Source organism: Dasypus novemcinctus, chromosome 2, assembly GCF_030445035.2.
Source record: "Dasypus novemcinctus isolate mDasNov1 chromosome 2, mDasNov1.1.hap2, whole genome shotgun sequence".
NCBI classification, from domain to species: Eukaryota; Metazoa; Chordata; class Mammalia; order Cingulata; family Dasypodidae; genus Dasypus; species Dasypus novemcinctus.
The window spans coordinates 6,655,350-6,678,480 of NC_080674.1; the positions used below are offsets into that span (position 1 = coordinate 6,655,350).

The 23,131-nt window shown below is 55.0% G+C and overlaps 1 protein-coding gene across 2 annotated transcripts; it reads left to right on the top strand.

The window, feature by feature from the left end:
- The first annotated feature begins 1,523 nt into the window (after positions 1 to 1,523).
- SLC9A3 (solute carrier family 9 member A3) lies at positions 1,524 to 22,600 on the top strand. Of its 2 annotated transcripts, none has more exons than XM_058306654.2 (11): positions 1,524 to 1,791; positions 2,250 to 2,339; positions 2,511 to 2,581; positions 4,210 to 4,339; positions 12,609 to 12,724; positions 13,351 to 13,483; positions 13,877 to 14,053; positions 14,341 to 14,413; positions 14,776 to 14,889; positions 15,952 to 16,192; positions 21,673 to 21,944. In XM_058306654.2, the coding sequence occupies exons 1-11, from the start codon at positions 1,627 to 1,629 to the stop codon at positions 21,731 to 21,733; spliced, it is 1,371 nt and encodes a 456-aa protein (XP_058162637.1). In that variant the 5' UTR covers positions 1,524 to 1,626; the 3' UTR covers positions 21,734 to 21,944. The 2 variants fall into 2 exon arrangements, with proteins under 2 accessions (XP_058162637.1, XP_058162644.1); XM_058306661.2 differs by lacking the exon at positions 21,673 to 21,944 and adding an exon at positions 22,497 to 22,600 and having other exon boundaries at positions 1,531 to 1,791.
- Positions 22,601 to 23,131: the final 531 nt, after the last annotated feature.

Genomic DNA, 23,131 nt, shown 5'->3' on the forward strand with positions numbered 1-23,131 from the left:
GGGCCGTCTGCCCTTCAAGGGCTGAGACCCCGGCTCCGGCCCAGACGCAGTGGGTGGACGTGGCTGGGGCCAGCCAGTTGGCACGGGACGGTCCCAGGACTGCCCACCCGCGGTGCCCGCCCAGCCGCCCTGGGCAGAAAGGCCAAGGGCAGCCGCCACCTTCCCCCTGCCGCCCGCACACGGAGGCATTTGACTCATGACAAAGAGCCCCCAGTGAGCAGGGCACGCACCGCCCGGCCCACCGCGCAGCGTGGCCAGCGGCTGCCAAGGGGCAGCTCGGGCCCCGGGAGCCGCTGTGTAAAACCTGGACCTCGGCCCAAGGCTGCCCCGGCCCGCGGGGGACCGGGCAGAGGAACGCGGGGAGGGGGGCCTGCACGCTGGGCCCCTCCCCAGCCACCCCTCACCCTTGCTCCTGCCCGTCCCCCTGGACCTTGGGAATCCAGCCACACTCAGGAGACAGCAGTCCCTCAGCCCCAGGAGTGGTGGCCAAGGGGCAGCCTGGGTGCTGGGGGGTGGGGCGGCCCTGAGCGCATGAGGCGCAGCCCTGAGCATATCAGGGGGCAGCCCTGAGCATATAGGGGGGCGGCCCTGAACATTATAGGGGGCAGCCCTGAACATTATAGGGGGCAGCCCTGAGCATTATGAGGGGCAGCTCTGAGCGTATGGGGGAGCAGCCCTGAACGTATGGGGGCACCCCTGAACGTTATGGGGGGGCAGCCCTGAGTGTATGGGGGGCAGCCCTGAGTACAGAAGGGGGACCAGCCCTGAGCGTTACAGGGGGCAGCCCTGAGCATGGGGGTGGGCAGCCCCGAATGTTATGGAGGCAGCCCTGGAGGTGTGGGGGCACAGCCCTGAACATTGTGGGGGCACAGCCCTGAACATTGTGGGGGTCAGCCCTGAACGTTATGGGGGGCAGCCCTGAGCATTATGGGGGCAGCCCTGGAGGTGTGGGGGCACAGCCCTGAGCATTACAGGGGGGTGGCCCTGAGCATGAGGGGGGCAGCCCTGAGCATTATAGGGGGCAGCCCTGGAGGTGTGGGGGCACAGCCCTGGAGGTGTGGGGGCACAGCTCTGGAGGTGCGGGGGCAGCCCTGCTCGTTATGGGGGCAGCCCTGGAGGTGCGGGGGCAGCCCTGCGCATTATGGGGGCAGCCCTGGAGGTGTGGGGGCACAGCCCTGAGCATTACAGGGGGGTGGCCCTGAGCATGAGGGGGGCAGCCCTGAGCATTATAGGGGGCAGCCCTGGAGGTGTGGGGGCACAGCCCTGGAGGTGTGGGGGCACAGCTCTGGAGGTGTGGGGGCAGCCCTGCTCGTTATGGGGGCAGCCCTGGAGGTGCGGGGGCAGCCCTGCGCATTATGGGGGCAGCCCTGGAGGTGTGGGGGCACAGCCCTGAGCATTACAGGGGGGTGGCCCTGAGCATGAGGGGGGCAGCCCTGAGCATTATAGGGGGCAGCCCTGGAGGTGTGGGGGCACAGCCCTGGAGGTGTGGGGGCACAGCCCTGGAGGTGCGGGGGCAGCCCTGCGCGTTACGGGGGCAGCCCTGAGTGATGCAGGGTGGAGGGGCAGCGCTGAGCCCCCGTCCTTCTAGGGGTGGTCCTGCAGACCTGGGTCCTGAACCGCTACCGGATGGTGCAGCTGGAGACCATCGACCAGGTGGTCATGTCCTACGGCGGCCTGCGCGGGGCCGTGGCCTACGCCCTGGTGGTCCTCCTGGACGAACGCAAGGTCCAGGAGAAGAACCTGTTCGTCAGCACCACCATCATCGTCGTTTTCTTCACCGTCATCTTCCAGGTAGCGCCCCGCCCCACCCGGCGCCCAGCGCACGGCACCCTGCCACGCCCAGGCTGCGGCCCTAATTGGATTTTGTAATTTTAGTAACTGGGCCCCCCGGGGATGCAGCCCAGTTGTCCCCAGAACGTCCTCCCGGGGGCGGCCGACCCGCAGAGCCCGCTCACAGCTCCTCGGCCGCGCCCCGCCCAGGCCCGGCCACGGCGCCCGCTGCCGCCGCACAGCCCCACAGGGTCTGCGGGGAAATCCGCGACACCGGGGGACCTGGGCACAGAGCGAGCGGCTCCCCGGCCCGGGAGGGTGGGGCAGCCCCCACTGGGTGCAGCACAGCAGCAGGGACTGCGGGCTGGGCCCCCCGGGTGCGGCGGGCCTGGGCCCCCCGGGTGCAGCACAGCAGCAGGCCTGGGCCCCCCGGGTGCGGCGGGCCTGGGTCCGCAAACGTCACACCGCGCCCCCCCCAGGGCCTGACCATCAAGCCCCTGGTGCAGTGGCTGAAGGTGAAGAGGAGCGAGCACCGGGAGCCCAAGCTCAACGAGAAGCTGCACGGCCGGGTGAGGGCGGGGGCGGGGGTCACGGGGGGCAGGGGTCCCGGGGGCAGGGGCCCGGGGGGTGTCACGGGGGGCGGCGGTCCGGGGACGGGGCCCAGGGACGGGTCATGGGGGGGGGGGCCGTCTGGGGGCGGGGCTTCAGCACCCCGCGTGCTGACCCCCCCGTCCTTGAAGGCCTTCGACCACATCCTCTCTGCCATCGAGGACATCTCGGGACAGATCGGGCACAATTACCTCAGAGACAAGTGAGTGGCGGCACCTCCCCGGGTAGACCCAGGCTGGAGGCCACGCTGCCTTCCTGCAGACCCCTCCCCCGACCCACGGCCCCTCCTCCAGGACCCTGGACCGGGCGGTCTTGTCCCCATAAACGCAGGTCACCAAGGCCCTCCCGGGAGCCTGAAGGCTGCTTCTGGCCACGTCCAGCTCCGTCCTGACCCTGCCGCCCTGTCAGGGCGTCCACCTGTGGACGAGGCCTGAGGGAGGCTCCGCAGCCCCTGGGGTCCCCACAGCCCCCAGGGGGTCCCCACAGCCCCCTGGGCCCCCACAGCCCCCGGGGTCCCCACAGCCCCCAGGGGGTCCCCACAGCCCCCGGGGTCTCCACAGCCCCTAGGGGGTCCCCACAGCCCCCCGGGCCCCCACAGCCCCCAGGGTCCCCACAGCCCCCAGGGGGTCCCCACAGCCTCCGGGGTCCCCACAGCCCCCAGGGGGTCCCCACAGCCCGCAGAGGGTCCCCACAGCCCCCAGGGTCTCCACAGCCCCTAGGGGGTCCCCACAGCCCCCAGGGGGTCCCCACGCAGTCAGAGCTGCTCGCCCCTGCTGCTTCCCATGTTAGGAATTAACTCTAAATTGTTCGATTACTTGGAAATTAAAAATCAGGAAAACCTGTCATTTCCCCACATACGATGAACTGAGGAGAGTTGTGTTAGCATCAATATTTAATTCTTTTCTGTCCGATAAACTGAAGGTTAGCTTATATTTTATTTAAAAAATACATCTGACGCTTAAAGCTATTCTAAATCTAGTAACTGAAACACCTAAACGTTTACACGTGTTGGTTGCTATTTTATTAACTAATGATACAAGTTCAATGTTGAGGAAAATACCCCCGCAAGTTGCCCTGTGCTTTAGTGAAGTGAGCAGCCCACCCTGTGGCAGTCGACTCTGTCGCCACAGGGAGGGCCCAGTCCTGCCCAGAGGCGCCCAGAAAGCACGGCCTAAATTCCCACCCGCTCCCCAAGAACGCAGCGAAGCGCGCGGGTCACTGCCGTCACACGAGGACGGCGCCCCCTTCCCGGGTCGCGCCCCTGCGCTGGCGTCTCCATCACGTCCTGGGGGAACCTGGCCGCCCCACGGCTCGCCGTGGCCCTGGGATCCTGTCTGGAAGTCCCTCTTCACGTCCGACCAGCCACCCCTCTTCCGGCCTGAACAACTGCCCAACGCCCCAGTTCCGCTGGAGTAGGCAGGCAGCTCGGTCGGCCTCGTGCCCGCGCCCCGCCTGCGCCCGGCACCGCGGCCGGAGCCCCCATCAGCCCCGACACCCCGAGCCTGGCCTTGCGCCTCCTCCCGAGGAGTAGGCAGGACTTTACAATAACGTGTCCTTCCCTGGCCATGGCCACGGAGAGGCAGCCGGGAAGAGGCCGCGGGGGCTTGGGCGCCGCTGGCCCGAGAGCTCGGCCTTAGGCCGCGCAGGAGAGAGGGGCTGGGGGTGGGGGCGGCCCCTGCGCTGTGGCCCAACTCCTGGGCGCCCGGGCCAGGCCGCGAGCCGGGGAGGCCGGGAGCGCCCCTGCAGGGACCCCGTCTGTCGGGGGCGGGCGGGACCCCAGCACTTGCCCACCGTGCGCACCCAGCGCTGACGGCCGCTTCTGACCCCCAGGTGGTCCAACTTCGATAGGAAATTCCTCAGCAAAGTGCTCATGAGAAAATCAGCCCAGAAGTCACGAGATCGGATTCTGAACGTCTTCCACGAGCTCAACCTGAAGGACGCGATTAGCTATGTGGCCGAGGTACCAGGAAAATAGTTCATGTTCCGTTGGCTGGAACTGCAGCCGGGTTCAGGCAGGCGTGGGGAGCCCGCGGGGACGCCCACTGTCGCCGGCCGTGCACGCGCCTGCGTTCCTGCCCCAGCTCCCTGCCGCACGCATGCGCCCTGCCCGCACCCGCAGGCTGGGGGGCGCTGCCAGGGCGGCCCCATACCTTCTTGACAAGCCGCCCTGCGGGGTCACGTGCCCCCACCTCCCAAGGCAGACCCAGACTGGTCACATCACAGCCCCCGCGTTCATGGCAAACAGGCAGAGCCCCCGGACACAGGGGCTGCTGCTGGGTCTGTGCTCTGAGCCAGATCCCCGGATGTGGAGTCCACTGTCTTTTCCACCACGAGGCAGGAGAGCACAGGCAGTGGGGAGGGAGCGAGGGCCCCAGCCTCAGCAGGCACACACACTTCACACGTATACTCACATGGTGTGGGCACACCTGTGTGCACCTGCCATGCACATGCACTGTATAATGCAGCTCCTACGTGTACAGTAAATGCACACCCGTGCACACCTGTGAACACGTACATGCTTGCACATCTACATGCAGTGGTGTACTTGCATGCACTGTACGTGCACACCTGTGAACACGTGCATGTGCGCACACCTACGTGCAGTGGTGTACATGCATGCACTGTACGTGCACACCTGTGAACACGTGCATGTGCGCACACCTACGTGCAGTGGTGTATGTGCATACACTGTACGTGCACACCTGTGAACACGTGCGTGCTCGCACACCTACGTGCAGTGGTGTACGTGCATGCACTGTACGTGCAAACCTGTGAACACGTGCGTGCTCGCACATCTACGTGCAGTGGCGTATGTGCGTGCACTGTACGTGCACACGTGTGAACACGTGCGTGCTCGCACATCTACGTGCAGTGGTGTACGTGCATGCACTGTACGTGCAAACCTGTGAACACGTGCGTGCGCGCACATCTACGTGCAGTGGTGTACGTGCACACCTGTGAACACGTGCGTGCTCGCACATCTACGTGCAGTGGTGTACGTGCACACCTGTGAACACGTGCGTGCTCGCACATCTACGTGCAGTGGTGTACGTGCACACCTGTGAACACGTGCGTGCGCGCACATCTACGTGCAGTGGTGTACGTGCACACCTGTGAACACGTGCATGCTCGCACATCTACGTGCAGTGGTGTACGTGCACACCTGTGAACACGTGCGTGCTCGCACATCTACGTGCAGTGGTGTACGTGCACACCTGTGAACACGTGCGTGCTCGCACATCTACGTGCAGTGGCGTACGTGCATGCACTGTACGTGCAAACCTGTGAACACGTGCATGCGCGCACATCTACGTGCAGTGGTGTACGTGCACACCTGTGAACACGTGCGTGCTCGCACATCTACGTGCAGTGGTGTACGTGCACACCTGTGAACACGTGCGTGCTCGCACATCTACGTGCAGTGGTGTACGTGCATACCTGTGAACACGTGCGTGCGCGCACATCTACGTGCAGTGGTGTACGTGCACACCTGTGAACACGTGCGTGCTCGCACATCTACGTGCAGTGGTGTACGTGCACACCTGTGAACACGTGCGTGCTCGCACATCTACGTGCAGTGGTGTACGTGCACACCTGTGAACACGTGCGTGCTCGCACATCTACGTGCAGTGGCGTACGTGCATGCACTGTACGTGCAAACCTGTGAACACGTGCAATGGCGTACGTGCATGCACTGTACGTGCAAACCTGTGAACACGTGCATGCGCGCACATCTACGTGCAGTGGCGTATGTGCGTGCACTGTACGTGCACACGTGTGAACACGTGCGTGCTCGCACATCTACATGCAGTGGTGTACGTGCACACCTGTGAACACGTGCGTGCTCGCACATCTACGTGCAGTGGTGTACGTGCACACCTGTGAACACGTGCGTGCTCGCACATCTACGTGCAGTGGCGTATGTGCATGCACTGTACGTGCACACCTGTGAACACGTGCGTGCTCGCACATCTACGTGCAGTGGCGTATGTGCGTGCACTGTACGTGCACACGTGTGAACACGTGCGTGCTCGCACATCTACGTGCAGTGGTGTACGTGCACACCTGTGAACACGTGCATGCGCGCACATCTACGTGCAGTGGTGTACGTGCATGCACTGTACGTGCACACCTGTGAACACGTGCGTGCTCGCACGCATGCAGACTCACCGAGCAGAAAGCCGCAATGGCACCATCATAGCACAGGCACCTGGACAGCACTGCGGCCCTGGAGCGGCCAAGGGCTCCTGCTGTGCCAGGTGAGGTGGACCCAAACACCTCGCGGCTGAGGGGCGGGAGAGGACGCTCCTGGAGACAGCTCGTTTGACTGGGGGTGACTTAAACAAAATGGTGTCCCAGGAGTAGGGGCGTAAAGACGCACTGCTGCAGGCCACGTGGCAGTTTTAGGAGCCCTCTGGTGAGGCCAGTGTGGCCACAAGGCACAGCCCGTCTTAAAATGGACACCTCTTTATTTTACTTTATTTTTAACAGCACTATTGAGACATAATTCACATACCACACAATTCACCCACTTAAAGTGTACAATTCAGTGGCTTATATACTTTACAGGTAGGTGCAGCCATTACCACGAATTTAGAGCATTTTTTCACCAAACGGGAAGCTCCGTGCCCTTCCGCGCTCATCTCGCTCCTCCCGTCACCCTCACCCGCCCCTGGTCGACCTTCAGCCTCGGCGCATTTGCCTCTTCCAGACAGTCTGCGTAAACAATCACCTCATATATGGTCTTTGGTGCGCGGCTTTTTCACTTCCTGTAATGTTTTCCAGGTTCATCTGTCTTGTTGCTCGCCTTAATTCTTGATTCCTTTACTCTTTTGATGAATGTTACTCTGTTGTGTGGATAGGCCACATTTGGTTTGCCTCCTCCTCAGCTGATAATCATTTGAGTTCTTTCCACTTTACAGCTATTATAATAACAATGCTATAAACATCTTATCTGTGTGGACATGTTTTCAGTTTTCCCTTGGACGGAAACTGCTGAATCCTCTGGTAACTCTACATGCATCCACTTGAGTAACTGCCAGGCTGTTTTCCAAAGCAGCTGCACAGTTTTTTTTCCCACCGTTTTTTTATGTTTGCACCAGCAGTGTACGAGGATTCTGATTTCCCACATCCTTGACGACACTTATTATCTGACATTTTGATTCTAACCACCCTGGTGTGTTTAAAATGGTATCTTCTCATGGTTTTGATTTACATTTCCCTAATGACGACTGATGTCGATCATCTTTTCATGTACTTTTTGGCCATTTGTATACTTCTTGGGAGAAATGTCTGTTCAAGTCCTTCCCCATATTTTTATTATGTCTTCTTTTTTTATTAAGTTGTATGAGGCTCTTTATATATTCTAGGTACATGTTCCTTATCCATAAGATTTGCAAACATTTCTCTCCCATTCTGTGGGTTGTCTTTTTACTTTCTCGATGTCCTTTGATTCCTGAATTTTGTCCTCATTTTTGGTGAAATCTGATTTCGCAATTGTTCCTTTTGTTGCTCATGCTTCTGGTGTCATATAGAGGATTTATGGCCTCAGCTCTTTTGTTTAGGCCTTTGGTACGATTTGAGCTCATTTTTGAGTGTGGTGTGAGGGAAGGACCGACCTCACTCTGCATGTTTCGTGCTAGCCAGTTGTCCCTCTCCATTGGTTGAAAGGATTACTCATTCCCCATGGGAGGGTCTTGGCAGCCATAGACACATGGACTTATTTCTGGACTCTCAACTCTATTCCACTGATCTGTATGCCTATCCTTATGCCAGTGCCATAGTGTCTTGATTACTGTAGCTATAAAGTAAGTTTTGAAATCAGGAAATGTGAATCCTCCAACTTTGTTCTTATTTTTCAAGATCATTGTATCAGTTTGGCATTGTTTATGAATTCCAAAAATAGTTATTGGATTATGTTTGTAAACTGGTTTGTCAGAGTGATCACTTTTAATTGATTAAATTATGATTAGGACTTTTTGATTGGGCCACATCAGTAGGGTGCTGAGTCTCTACTCCTTAGTGGGTAAGGACTCACAGAGAAGACATGGCAAGGGACAGCGTTGAGAGTTTTTGAGCTGGAGCCCTGAAAGTGAACACACAGAAGAAGAACTTAGAGGAATAGAGACAGCTCCTTAGACACGGCAGAGGCCCCGGATAATACAATCGTTATGGCTATTTAGAGTCCTTTGAAATTCCATATGAATTTTAGAATCAGACTGTCCACTTCTGCAAAGAAGTGAGCTGTGATTTTTATAGGGATTGCATTGAATCTAGAGTTCAGTTTGAGGAGTATTACCATCTATCTATCTGTATTAGTGAGCCAAAGGGTTGCTGATGCAAAATGTCAGAAATCTGTTGGGTTTTATAAAGGGTATATATTCGGGATAAAAGCTTACAGTTACAAGGCCCTAAAGAGCCCAACTCAAGGTTGATTTCTCACTCAAAGTCAGTTGCCACATGTTGAAGCAAGATGGCGGGACCTAGCCTGGTCTCTCCTTCCTTCTTCCCCTTAAGGCTCCGTGGGCCCTGCTTCTTCTGATCTCAGCTGTAGGCTGGCATAGGGCTCAGCTGCTCTCTTCTCGTCAACTGCAAACTATCAGGCAAATGGCTCATCTCTCCAGGGCTGCAGGATCAAAGTCCTCTCTTCTTCCATGTCTATGGAGCTCTCTTTCTTCCTCTTGTGTATCTTCTTCTGTGTGTTCTTGAGTGAGTGTCCCGTTACACAGCCCACCAGGGGGCAGGGCTCAACCTGAGGTACACCCTCCTGACGTGGTCGAATCAAAGCCCTAATCGAAGCATAATTTACTCAAGCCATCTCAGTTGAATCCAATATCATCAAAGGAGACCACAGCCAGAGGAACAGACCAGTTTACAAACAGAATCTCTCTTTTTGTAATTCATAATCTCAAAGTGCACACCATTCTTAACAATGTTAAGTCTTCTGAGCCATGAGCACAGAATTTTTTTCCGTGTATTGGAGATCTTTTTTATTTCTGTCAACAGTTTTGTAGTTTTCAGAGTATAAGCTTTGCACTTCCTTTGTTAAATCGATTCCTATGTATATTATTCTTTTTGAGGCTGTTGTGAATAGAATTGTTTTCTTAATTTCATTCTCAGATTGTTCACTGCAAGTGTATAAAAGTACAATTGATTTTTTAAACTTTGATTTTGATATAATTTCAAACTTACAGGATAGTTGCAAAAGTAATACAAAACCCAGCCTACCCTCCCCCATATACCCAGATCTGCCAATTTCAACATTTTGCCATATTGGCCATATCATTCCATCATCTATCTACCCACCTATGGTCTATCAACTATCATCTGTACATCTATCTGTTTTTTGAACATTTGAGAAAGTTGTATACATCATGCTCCTTGAACACATACTTCCATGTACATTCCTAAAAAGAAATGTAGCCTCATTAAGTACAGTTACCAGCTTCAAGAAATTTAATATTAATATAAAACTTACAGACTATATTCCAATTTTTTCATATGTCCCAATATTGTCCTTTTGAGCCTTTTCTCCTCCCAATGTGAGCTCCAGCTCAGGATCATGTATTGCATTTAATTATCACTGTCTCTTTACTGCTCTTTTTTAAATTCTGGGAATATATATAGAACATAAACTTGGCTGTTTCCACCACTCCCAAGCGTGCATTTGGTAGGATTGCATCCACATTGTCACCTCCATCCATTACTGAACTTTCCTGTCACCCAGGAAGCATTAACTCCTCACATGCCTTTTCTGTGGTCTCTAATTGTTCTCTTGTGGTATCTTTGGCTTTGGTATGAAAATGGTGTGACTTCATAGGATGAGTTAGAAAGCATTCTCTCCTTTTAAATTTTTTGGAAGAGTCTGAAAAGGATTAGTGTTCATTCTTCTTTGAATGTTTGGCAGTATTCACCAGTGAAGCCATCTGGTCCTGGATTTTTCTTTCTTGGGAGATTTTTTTTCATTTTTTAAAAACATACTTTTTTTATTTTTTTAAAAAGGATACTTAAATTACATAAATGTTACATAACAAAATATAGAGGATTCCCATATGCCCCTCTCCCAACCCCTCCCACATTTTCCCACATTAACGATATCCTTCATTAGTGTGGTACATTTTTTACAATTGATGAACCCATTTTAGAGCATTGTCACTAAGCATGGATTTTAGTTTACATTGTAGTTTACACTCTCTCCCGCACAATTTTGTAAGTTATGACTAGATACATAATGGCTTGTGTCTGTCACTGCAATGTCATCTAGGACAATTCCCAAGTCTTGAAAATGTCCCCATATTACACCTGTTTTTCCCTCTCCCTCCCCTCAGAACCTTCAGTGGCCGCTGCCTCCACATCAGTGATAAAAGTTCTTCCATTGCTAGAATCACAAAAAGTCTATACTAGAATAACAGTAAGTCTACTCTAGTCCATCATTCATTCCCCAATCCTGAGGATTCTGGGATAGTGATGTCTGCTCCATCTCTAATTGGGAGGGGACTTAGATCCCATGGGGCAGATGGATGGGGCTGCATTGCCTGCAGTTGCAGACTCTCTCTGTTCCTTGGGATGGTCGTCGTCCATCATCATCTCCTTGATAGTTGTCCTGGGTGAGTCCAATGAACTAAAGAGTAGGTTTTGCTACTCTGTTGAGATTCAGGGCCCAACTGGCACATGGATGGACCAAAGATTAAGTCTCTTGGACATATACCTGTCAACTCTAGCACTAACTATAGGTTCAAATAGAAGGGGCAGAAGAGCCATGTGTGGGGAAACCACAACTGAGTCCAACTCTGTCCCCCTGGGGAGCATAAGTTCCAAAGTAGGGCCCACTGGCAGGGCACCAAACTCCTGAGCTATCTGCCCTGACTACAGTGTCTGGATGTCTCTGTTATCTGAGGCAATGTTTACTTTGGCAGTCAATGAGATCTTGGGAGGTTTTTGATGCCTGATTCAATCTCCATACTTGTTATTGCTCTCCTGAGATCTTTTATTTCTCCTTTTATTTTTTTAGGTTTATTTTTTATTTATTTCACCACGTTCCCTGCCCCCTCCCACCATGTTCCCCCTGTTGTCTGCTCTCTGTGTGCCCATTCGCTGTGTTCTTCTGTGTCTGCTTGTGTTCTCATTAGGCGGCTCCAGAAATCGATCCTGGGACCTTCCAAAGTGGGAGAGAGGGGATTACTCTCTCGTGCCACCTCAACTCCTTGTTCTGCCACATCTTATTTTCTCTCCTGTGTGTCTCTTGTTGCATCATCTTGCTGCACCAGCTCTCTGCGTCGGCTGGCCCTCCTGTGTGGGGCAACATTCCCACATGGGCCAGCACTTCACATGACCAGCTCGCCCTTACCAGGAGGCCCTGGGCATCGAACCCTGGACTTCCTATATGGTAGACAGGAGCCCAGTTGCTTGAGCCACATCCGTTTCCTTCTATTTCTTCTTGAGCCAGTTTAGGTATTTATGTGTTGTTCACTTCATCTAGCTTATCTAATTTATTGGCATATGGTTGTTCCTAGTTTCCTCTTATAATCTTTTATTTCGTACTGTTGGTAGTAATGTGTGTCGCCCTTTTCATATCTGATTTTTGGTCTTTTTGCATCTTCTTTCTTTCTCCTTTTTCCATCTAGCTAAAAGTTTGTCCATTTTATTCATCTCAAAGGACCAATTTTGGATTTTGTTGGTTCTCTCTATTGTTTTTCTATTCTGTACCTTTTATCTCCTCATCAGCCTTTATTATTTCCTTCCTTCTGCTCACTTCGGATTTAGTTTGTTCCTGTTTTTCTAGTTTCTCCAGGTGCGAGTTTACATTACTGACTTGAGCTCTTTTTCTTTTTTCATGTAAGCATTTAGAGCTATAAATTTCCCTCTGAACACTGCATTATTTTAATGTTTCTAAGGTTTTGTCTCCTTCCTGTGGAGACGCCAGCTCGTTTCCTTCCGGTCCTCGTACTGTAACCTGCTGTCTGGTGGCCCTGACGCGGTGGGCCCACATGCAGTGCCTCCGAAGCACAGCATCCCCCTTGCTGAGGACAGTTCTCCTGGAGGGCGGCCGACCGTTGGGTGTGGCAGGGCAGGCTTTGCGTCTCTGCGCCCCGCGTGCCCATGACTCACCGGCACGGGGCGGCAGGAAGCTCCAGCTCCCGCCAGGCAGCTGTGCCCGGAGGGGCCGGGGGCCGCGAGCAGGCCCGTTGCTCACCCCGCCCGTGCCCGGCTGACTGGCTGCTCGTTTGCAGGGCGAGCGCCGGGGGTCCCTGGCCTTCATCCGCTCCCCGAGCACCGACAACATGGTCAACGTGGACTTCAGCACGCCGCGCCCCTCCGTGGTGGAGGCCTCCGTCTCCTACCTCCTGTACGTGGCCCGCACCCCGGGTACCGCTCAGCATGGCGCTGGAGGCCGCTGGCGGGCAGGGGTCTTCCCTGACCGGCGCTCCAGCTCCAGCCTCACCATGCCCTCCTGACCGTCCCAGTCAGCAGGGCCCCTGGACAGATGTCAGGGGACATCTCAGGGAAACCGAGGCACAAACGGGGCAAGTGTGGGGTCCTGGCAGAGTGGGGCAGGGGTGTGGAAGGCCGTGCCAGGCTCTCCCTCTGGCGCAAATTCACTCTTGTTGGCCAATGAGCAAGTACGTGTTTGCATTTGTGTGACCGCAGGAAGGAGGGTAGGGGGGGGGAGGGAGGGATTGGGGGCCGCGGCTCGTGAAGGAGCCCGGCACCTGCGCCCCCAGGCCCGTGCTGGCCCCGGGCCGTTCCCCCAGCTGAGGACGTGCCTGCTCCTCAGCCAAGTGTGCTGAGTCGGCCGTGGGGGGGTCCAGGCCTGCGGAGACCGTGCGCGTGGCCCCCCCTGGCTGGGGCTCAGGGCCCGCGGGCGGCACTGCGCAGCACGGGAGGGAGGTGGCTTCTGGGCGGGCGCCAGGCGCCGGGCGCCAGCGTGGGGCAGGGTGGCCCATGGCTTCTGGGACACACGTGTCGCCTCAGGAGAGAGAACGTGAGTGCCGTGTGCTCTTGGGACATGCAGTCCCTGGAGCAGCGGCGGCGGAGCATCCGCGACACGGAGGACATGGTCACCCACCACACGCTGCAGCAGTACCTGTACAAGCCGCGGCAGGAGGTGCGCGGTCCGCCCAGGCAGCCGCCCCGCCCGCCCCACGCGCAAACCGCCCCATCCTCGGCTTCCGGGCAGACGAGGCTCAGGCCAGGCCAGGGCTGGGGCCTGGGCCTGGCCCTGCAGGGGTCCTCTCTGCGGTCCTCTCTGTGGTCCTCTCTGGGGTCCTCTCTTGGGTCCTTTGTCTCTGGGGTCCTCTGGGGTCCTTTCTGGGGTCTTCTCTGAGGTCCTCTCTGGGCCCTCTCTGGGGTCTTCTCTTGGGTCCTCTCTGGGGTCCTCCGGGCCCCTCTTGGGTCCTCTCTGGGGTCCTCCGGGGCAGTGTTGAACGGCAGAGCCCAGGCGTGTGTCGTGGCTCCACCACGGCCGTAACTGCTCCGTCGCTTCCTTCCCTGCCTGCAGTACAAACATCTCTACAGCCGACACGAGCTAACGCCAAACGAAGATGAAAAACAAGACAAGGAGATCTTCCACAGAACTATGCGGAAACGCCTGGAGTCCTTCAAGTCTGCCAAGCTCGGGATAAACCAGACCAAGAAGGCGGCCAAGCTCTACAAGCGGGAGCGTGCCCAGAAGCGGGTGAGAGGGCGGCTGGGGCCGAGCTCAGTGCGGGGGCTGCCAGCCGGCCACTGGGTCTGCAACAAGGCGCCAGGAGGCCGCCCATTGGTGGCCTCGGCCAGCCGGGGTTGGGGACTGCCCAGGACACACGAGATGGGGCCTTGACCCCCGTTGTTCCTGCTGAGCAGGACGTCACCTTCTGGAGCGGTCAGGGCTGGGCAGAGGCCGCTGGGGCCCAAAGCCACACTGACCACCGGGCGGCCCCTCCCTGGGGGCAGTGTCTATGAATGTTTCATTTTGTTCTTCAGAGAAACAGCAGCATCCCCAATGGAAAGTTGCCAATGGAGAGCCCAGTGCACAACTTTGCCATTCAGGAGAAAGGTACCAGGCCATGTGGCGATCCTTGTGGGCAGGAACTCACGGGACCTTGGGGCGAGTGGCTGCTGCCAGGGCCCCTGGCCACCGGTGGACGGTCCCTCATGGTGGGCTGGCCCCGTGCCCCCAAGCCCCTCCTAGCAGGGCCTTCCTGCCTCTTTTGATCCCAGGCCTTTCCCTCCAAGTGTGCCCCTGTGGCTGTGGCAGGGGAACAAGGCAAGGCAGGCAAGGTGGCGCCACTTTCGCCCAGGCACAGCCCATGTCGGCTGCAGTGCCAAGCCCGGAAGGACACTCTTCGAGCTGGCCAGGGCACCTAGCCTGGAGGCCCAGGCCCCACAGCACGTTTTGTTGTCCCCATCCACCCCCAGACTTGGAGGTTTCAGACCCCGAGGAGGCCCACGACTACAGTGCTGAGGACATGAGCGGGGGGATCGAGTTCCTGGCTGGCGTCACTCAAGACACCGCAACAGACTCCACAGCAGGTGAGGTGGCACAGGCGCAAGCACAGGCACAAGCCAGGCGAGCCGTGAGCCACAGGGACAGGCCTCCACTGTCCCAGAAGCAAGCGTGGCCTTGGGACAGCAGCCAGCAGGCCTCAGGGTGGTCCATGCACGCATGTGCTGGGCTGGGCAGACTGGAGAGAGGGCTGTGTCAGGTCCAAGTGGGGGGTCCACGTGGTGGGTGGAGGCTGTGGGCGGAGCCTGCAACCACGGCCATGCGTTTCCACCAGTTCCGACTCCTGCACGACCCCTTGGACTGCAGGTGGCAGCCTGGGGTCCTCGGCCCCACAGCTGGGGCCACCGAATTCTCTTTTCTGAGATGAGGGGCTGTGGCCTGCCGTGCCTACAGCGTGTCCAGTCACATGTGGAGGGAAGAGTTGGGTGAAGGGCTCTCAATCTGAAAGACACGGGAGCCCAGCCTTGGGGGACCCCAGCCTTTGGGGAGCCCAACCTTGGGGGAGCCCAGCCTTGTGGGAGCCCAACCTTGGGGGAGCCCAGCCTTGCAGAAGCTCAGCCTTGCGGGAGCCCAGCCTTGGGGGAGCCCAGCCTTGGGGGATCCCAGCCTTGGGGGACCCCAGCCTTGCTGGAGCCCAGCCTTGGGAGAGCCCAGCTTTGCGGGAACCCAACCTTGCGGGAGCCCAACCTTGCGGGAGCCCAACCTTGAGGGAGTCCAGCCTTGGGGGAGCCCAGCCTTGCGGGAGCCCAGCCCTGGGGGGAGCCCAGCCTTGCAGGAGCCCAACCTTGGGGGAGCCCAACCTTGGGGGAGCCCAGGCTTAGGGGAGCCCAACCTTGGGGGAGCCCAGCCTCTGGGATCCCAGCCTTGGAGGACCCCAGCCTTGCTGGAGCCCAGCCTTGCAGGAGCCCAACCTTGGGGGAGCCCAACCTTGGGGGAGCCTAACCTTGGGGGAGCCCAGCCTTGCAGGTGGTCTCCCCTGTACCTGCTGACGCGTCAGAGCCAGAGTTGGCATCTGAGCTGCGAGGCGCAGCAGCCTCAGCTGTGGGGTGTACCCATGGAAGTTCATCCACCGCTACCTTTTCTCCTAGGAATTGATAACCCCGTGTTCTCCCCGGACGAGGACCCGAGCATCTTCACCAAGGTGCCGCCCTGGCTGTCCCCTGAGGAGACGGTGGCGCCCTCTCAGAGGGCCCGGGTGCAGCTCCCGTGCTCTCCCGGCAACTTCCACCGCCTGGCGCCCTTCCGCCTCAGCACCAAGTCGGTTGATTCCTTTTTGCTAGCCGACAGCCCTGAGGAGCAGCCCAGCACCCATCCGGAGTCCACACACATGTAATGGGGCTACCTAACCCACTCTCTCTCTCTGCTTCTTCTCAGGTCTCTCTTCCTTTCTACCTTTCTCTCCCACATCCTGGACCTGGACTCTCCTCAACTTCTTTCTACAGGAAACATCCTTCTCCCCTCAGGGCACCAGTACATGCTGACTGCTACGACTAGACATTTCTTAGGGGGCCTCTGAGTCTGCTTTTCAAACAATGCAGTGAGCATGGCTCTATGAGGTTCTGACAGTCGAACATGGTGTCTTGACCATTTACCTCAGGTGGCTAGTTTGGTCAGGTACTCATAAGCATTTACCTCAGGAAGCTAGTTTGGTCAGGCAATCGTGAGCATTTACCTCAGACAGCTTGTTTACTTGTGAGCATTTACCTCGGCAGCTAGTGTGGTCAGTTACTTGCAACCATTTACCTCAGGCCAGTATTTTGGTTAGTTACTCATGAGCATTTACCTCGGTGACTAGTTTGGTGGTTGGTCATTTACTCATGAGTATTTACATCAGGAGGTATTTTGGTCACTTTGTTCATAAACATTTAACTCAGGCAGCTAGTTTGGTCAAGGTTTCTCATGAGCATTTACCTCAGGCAACTAGTTTGGTCACTGTTACTTGTGATCATATGCTTCAAGTGGATATTTTGGTCAGTTACTTTTGAACTTTCACCTCAGGAGGCTAGCTTTATCATTTTCTCATGAGCATTTCTCTCAGACTGCTAGTTTGGTCAGTTACTCAAAAGCATTTACCTCACGTGGCTACTTTGGTCATGGTTACCATGAGTATTTACCCCGGGTGGGTATTTTGGTCAGTTACTCCTTCGCTTTTACCTCAGCAGGCTAGTTTGGTCATTTACTCATGAGCATTTACCTCAGACTGTTAGTTTTGTCAGTTACTCATGAGCATTTAACTCAGGGGGCTATTTCTTGGTCAGTTACTCATGAGCATTTACCCTGGGCTGCTAGTTTGGTCAGTTAATCATGAGCATTTGCTTCATGCAGCTGGTATGGTTGGTTACTCATGAGATTTTACCTTAGGAGACTAGTTTGCTCATAGTTACTTGTGAGCATTTCCCTCAAGTGGGTATTTTCATCAGTTATTCATGAACTTTTAATTCAGGAGGCTAGTTTGGTCATTTCCTCATGAGCATTTACCTCAGGCAGCTAGTGTACTCATGAGCATAACCTCAGGCCAGTATTTTGGTTAGTTACTTGTGAGCATTTAACTCAGGCAGATAGTTTGGTCAAGGGTACTCGTGAGCAATTACCTCAGGTAGTATTTAGTCAGTTACTCATGAGCATTTACTTCAGGCATGTATTTTGGTCAGTTACTCATGAACTTTACCAAGGTGGCTAGTTTGGTCAGTTACTCATGAGCATTTATCTCAGGAGGCTAGTTTGGTTGGATACTTGTGAGCATTTACATCAGGTGGCATTTTGGTGCATTACTCATCAGCATTTACATCAGATGGCTAGTTTGGACAGTAACTCATGAACATTTACCTGAGGCTGCTGGTCTGGTCAGTTACTCATGAGCACTTACCTCCAGCAGGTATTTTGGTCACTTACTTGTCAGCATTTACCTCAGGCAGCTAGTTTGTTCTTTAACTCTCATGCATTTACCTCAGGTGGATATTTTGGTGAGTTACTAATGAGCATTTAACTCAAGCAGCTATTTAGTCAGGTACTCATGAGCATTTATCCTAGGCTACTGGTATGGTCAGTTACTTGTGAGCAAATACCTTATGCAGCTAGTTTTCTTGGTTACTTGTAATAATTTATCTGAGGTGGGTATATTGGTCACTTACTCATGAACATTTACCTCAGGAGGCTGGTGCAGCTATGGTTACTTGTGAGCATTTACCTAAGGTGGCTAATTCGGTCAGTTATTCATTAGCTTTTCCCTCAGGCAGCTAGTTTGATCACACTTGCTTGTGAGCATTTACCTCAGGCAGCTAGTTTGGTCACAGTTACTCATGAGTATTTACCTTGGGCCGGTATTTTTTGGTTAGTTAATTGTGAGCATTTACCTCAGGTGGCTAGTTTGGTCAAGGTTACTTGTGAATATTGACCTCAGGTGGGTATTTTTGTCAGTTACTCACTAACTTTAACCTCAGGAAGTTAGTTTGCTCAGTTAATCATGAGCATTTACATCAGGCTCCTATTTTAGTCAGTTCCTCGTGAGTGTTTACCTCAGATGGCTAGTTTTGTCGTGGTTACTTGTGAGCATTTACCAGAGATGGCTAATTCGATCAGTTACTCATGAGCTTTTACCTCAGGTGGCTAGTTTGGTCATGGTTACTCATGAGCATTTACCTCAGGTGGCTATTTGTTTAGTTACTTGTGAGCATTTACCCAATGCCAGTAGTTTAGCTTGTTAGTCATGAGCATTTACCTCAGGTAGGTATTTTGGACACAGTTACTCTTGAGCATTTAACTCTGATGGCTATTTTGGTCACTTAGTTGTTAGCTTTTACCTCAGCCTGCTAGTTTAGTCATGGTTACTCATGAGCATTTACCTCAGGCAGCTAGTTTGGTCATGGTTACTCGTGTGCATTTACCTTAGATGGCTATCTGATCAGTTACTTGTGAGCATTTACCCTAGGTCACTAGTTGGTCAATCAGTTGCGAGCATTTACCTCAGATGGCTAGTTTTCTCAGTTACCCATTATCATTTACCTCAGGCAGCTTGTTCTGTCAGTTACTCGTGAGCATTTACCTCAGGCATTTAGTTTGGTCAGTTAGTCATGAGAATTTTCTTCAGGCCACTAGTTTTGCCATGGTTACTCATGAGCATTTACCTGAGGCAGTTAGTTTAGTCACGGTTACTCGGGAGTATTTATCTTGGATGGATATTTTGGTCAGTTACTTGTGAGCATTTACCTCAGACAGCTATCTGATTAGTTAATCGTGAGCATTTACCTCAGTTAGGTATTGTGGTCAGTTACTCATGAACCTTTACCTCAGGCAGCTAGTTTGGTCAGTTACTTGTAAACTTTTACCTCAGGCAGCTATTTTGGTCAATTACTCATGAGTATTTACTTCAGACAGCTAGTTTGGTCTCAGGTACTGGTGAGCTTTTACTTCAGGCAGCTAGTTTGGTCACAGTTACTCATGGGCATTTACCTCAGACGGCTTCTTTGGTCACGGTTCCTTGTGAGCATTTATCCAGGTGGCTCGTTTGATTAGTCACACATAAGCATTTATCTCAGGTGGCTAGTTTGGTCATTTACTTGTGTGCATTTACCTCCAGCGGGTATATGGTCACTTACTGATGAGCATTTACCCTAGGCTGCTAGTTTGTTCATTTAGTCACGAGCATTTACCTTAGGCTGCTAATTTGGTCAGTTACTTATGAGCATTTACCCTAGGCTGCTAGTTTGGCTTGTTACTCATGCATTTACCTCAGGCAGCTAGTTTGGTCAGTTAGTCATGAGCATTTACCTCAGGCAGCTAGTTTGGTCACAGTTACTCGTGAGCAATTATCTCAGGTGTGTATTTTGGTCACAGTTGCTTGTGAGCATTTACCTCAGGTGGCCAGTTTATTTATGGTTACTCATAACCATTTGACTCAGGCAACTAGTTTGGTCGCAATTACTCGTGAGCATTTACCTCAGTCTGCTAGTTTGATAAATTTTTTGTGAAAATTTACCTCAGGCAGCCATTTTGGTCAATTACTCATGAGCATTTACCTTAGGAAGTTAGTTTGGTTACAGATACCGGCCAGCTTTTACCTCAGGCAGCTAATTTGGTCACAGTCACTTGTGAGCATTTACCTAGGCAGCTTGTTTGGTCACTTACTCGTGCACATATACATCAGGCAACTAGTTTGATTACTCGTGAGCATTTACCTCAGGCAGCTATTTGGTCAGTTACTTGTGAGCATTTACCTCAGGCGGGTATTTTGGTAAATTTCTCATGAACGTTTACCTCAGGCAGCTAGTTTTGTCAGTTACTCATGAGCATTTATCTCAGGCAGCTAGTTTGGTCATTTACTTGTGTGCATTTACCTCAGGCAGGTATTTTGGTCAATTACTCATGAGCATTTAACTCAGGCGGCTACTTTAGTCAGTCGTGAGCGTTTACATCAGGCAGTTAGTTTGGTCACAATTACTTATGATTACTTATGTATATGGCTAGTTTAGTCAATTACTCATGCACACATACATTAGGCAGGTAGTTTGATTGGTTGCTTGTGAGCATTTACCTCAGTTGGCTAGTTTGGTCATGGTTACTCAGGAGCATTTACCCCAGTTCGCTAGTTTGGTAAGTTTCTCGAGAACATTTACCTCAGCCAGCTAGTTTGGTCACAGTTACTCATGGGCATTTACCTAACGTGGATAGTTTGGTCAGTTATTCATGAGCAATTACCTCAGGCGGGTATTTTTGTCAAGACTGCTAGTGAGCATTTGCCTCAGGTGGCTGGTTTGGTCACAGTTGTTCATGAGCATTTACCTTAGGTGGATATTTTGGTCATGGTTGCCTGTGAGCATTTACCTCAGGCGGCTAGGTTGGTCATGGTTGCTTGTGACCATTTGCCTCAGTTGGCTAGTTTGGTCATGGTTCCTCAGGAGCATTTACCTCAGTCTGCTAATTTGGTCAATTTCTCGTGAACATTTACCTCAGGCAGCTAGTTTGGCCATGGGTACTGGTGAGCTTTTACCTCAGGCAGCTAGTTTGGTCAGTTATTCGTGAGCAATTACCTTAGGCAGGTATTTTTGTCAAGGTTGCTAGTGAGCATTTGCCTCAGGAGGCTAGTTTGGTCACTGTTAGTAGTGAGCATTTGCCTCAGACAGCTGTTTTGGTCACAGTAGTTCCTGAGCATTTACCTCAGGTGGATATTTTGGTCATGGTTGCCTGTGAGCATTTACCTCAGGCAGTTAGGTTGGTCATGGTGACCATTTGCCTCAGTTAAGTGCTCAAGTTCATAACTGATCTAACTGGGGCGTTAAGGGGTGAGGTCAGACCTGAAGGAGGGGCTCCCTGGGAAGGAGGAATGTGTCTTTTTCTCCCTAAATAGGCAGGACCTTGGAAAAGTCCAGATAAATGAAGTACTTCCAGAAGAAAGCCCTCACACTGAGGAATGCAGGCACTGGAACATGAGGCTCCACCAGGGCCAAGGGGCTGCTGGCCTCACAGCTTCAGGACTCTCTCTGCTGGTGTCCCCTTCTGCGGGGTCTGTGGAGAGGGTACCCTCCCAGCTCAGGAGAGGGAAGGAGGGGGAGAGGAGATGGGGAGAGGGAAGGGGATGGTAGGAGAGAGAGGGAGAGGAGGGCAGGAGAAGAGAGAAGGTAGAGGAGGAGAGGGGAGGACAGGGGAAGTGGGGCAGGGGATGGGAGAGGGGAGGGCAGCGCTGGGCAGGAGTAGAGGAGATGTGAGGAGGGCAGGCCCATCCAAGGGGCGCTGAGGAGGCCTGCTTGCAGGGCCGGGGGGGTGCCGGTCCCTCTCTAAGGTTCAGCTGCCTCAGGCAGACTGTTGCTTTCCAGTTTCCTCTGGGTGTTTGCCGGGCAAGGAGGAGGCGGCCACCTTGGAGGAAAAATGAAGTGAAGCTTTTCTCTGCAGCGGAGGTGGGCCCAAGTCCGGCTCCATTTAAAATCAATCAGGAACAAGTTACTCGTCTCTCCTCCTGGACAGCCTGGGCTGAGGGCTTGATAGGTCCCCCTGGAGAATGACAAGCCTGTCCTCTCCCTGTTGGAGATGCAAGTCCTGTCCCAACAGCCTGGAGCAGGTGTTTTCTTTACTAAAAGGCTGGACCTTTCTTCTGAGGTGTCATTTGGAGTTAGACGATGGGACGCTGTCGCGGCAGCACCTCATGCCCCACTGCTCCTCCTGCCTCCCGCCTCTGAACAGGACCTTCTCCTCCTCTTCCCTGGGGGTCCTCCTTGAACCCTCTCTGTCCCTGCGAGCGTGGGGGGTTTTCTAGCCAGGTAACGTTTCTGGGCAGCGCAGCCCAGGCCCTCACCTGGGGGGCAGGTTGGGGGCGGATGCGCCCTCCCGTAGAGGGGGCGCCTGTCAAGGGACCCCGGAGTCAGGCTGACCCGTAACCTCAGGTCGAACCTGAAAGCAAGCCAGGCTGGCCCGGGTGGGCTTCGGGGCCCGCGGGGGCACTGTTGGCTGCACGGCCCCCCGGGAGGGGTGAATGGGGCTCGCGCACCCCTTTGGGGATCCCGGCAGCGCCCCGCTGTAAGCCGGAGTCGGGGGCCGGGAGCCCCTGCCCACTGGTTCGCCGCAGGCACGTCGGGACCTCGGGCAGGTATTCCCCGCCTGATCGCGGGCACGCGCGTGGCGCTCACGCTCTGCTCCCCCGCAGGTGACACGGGGTCCGACGTGCCGCTGACCCGACACTCGTCCCCGCGCGAGGGGCCGCCGCCCGCCCTCGAGAAGGCCCCGCGCGCCCCGAGCCCCGCCCCCGGCCCCGCCCCCGCCGCCAGCGCCGCGTCCGACCGCGAGCCGGGGGCGGGGCCGGGCGCCGAGCGGCGCGGGCTGCCGGGCGCGCATGCGCGCTCCGCGGCGGCGCGCCGCGTGCACAGCCGGCGCTCGTTCCAGCGGCCCCGCGCGCGCCGCCGCCCCGCGCTGCTCAAGCTGGCGTCGCTGCCGCCGTCGTGCCACGCGCCGCCGCACGCGCTGGAGCAGGAGGAGACTCCGCTGTGAGGCGCGGCGCCGGGGCTCCCGGGAAGGCCCCGCCCGCTGCGGGGAGCGGCGTGCGCGCTCGTCGGCGCTGCTGGGGAACCTGAGTTCCGAACAAGACTTGCCCGGGCGATTCGGAGGCCCAGATGCCAGACCCAAAGGGCCCCTGTCCGAGGCCGGGTGAGGCCGGGTGAGGCCGCGAGGCCGCTGCTCCGTCCGCGCGCCCAGCACTTCCCACCAGAACCCACGGAGAGCCGGCGGCCAGGCCTGCCCGGCCACTTCCTCCCCGTTGTCCAGACGCCTGCGCACCGCAGAGCA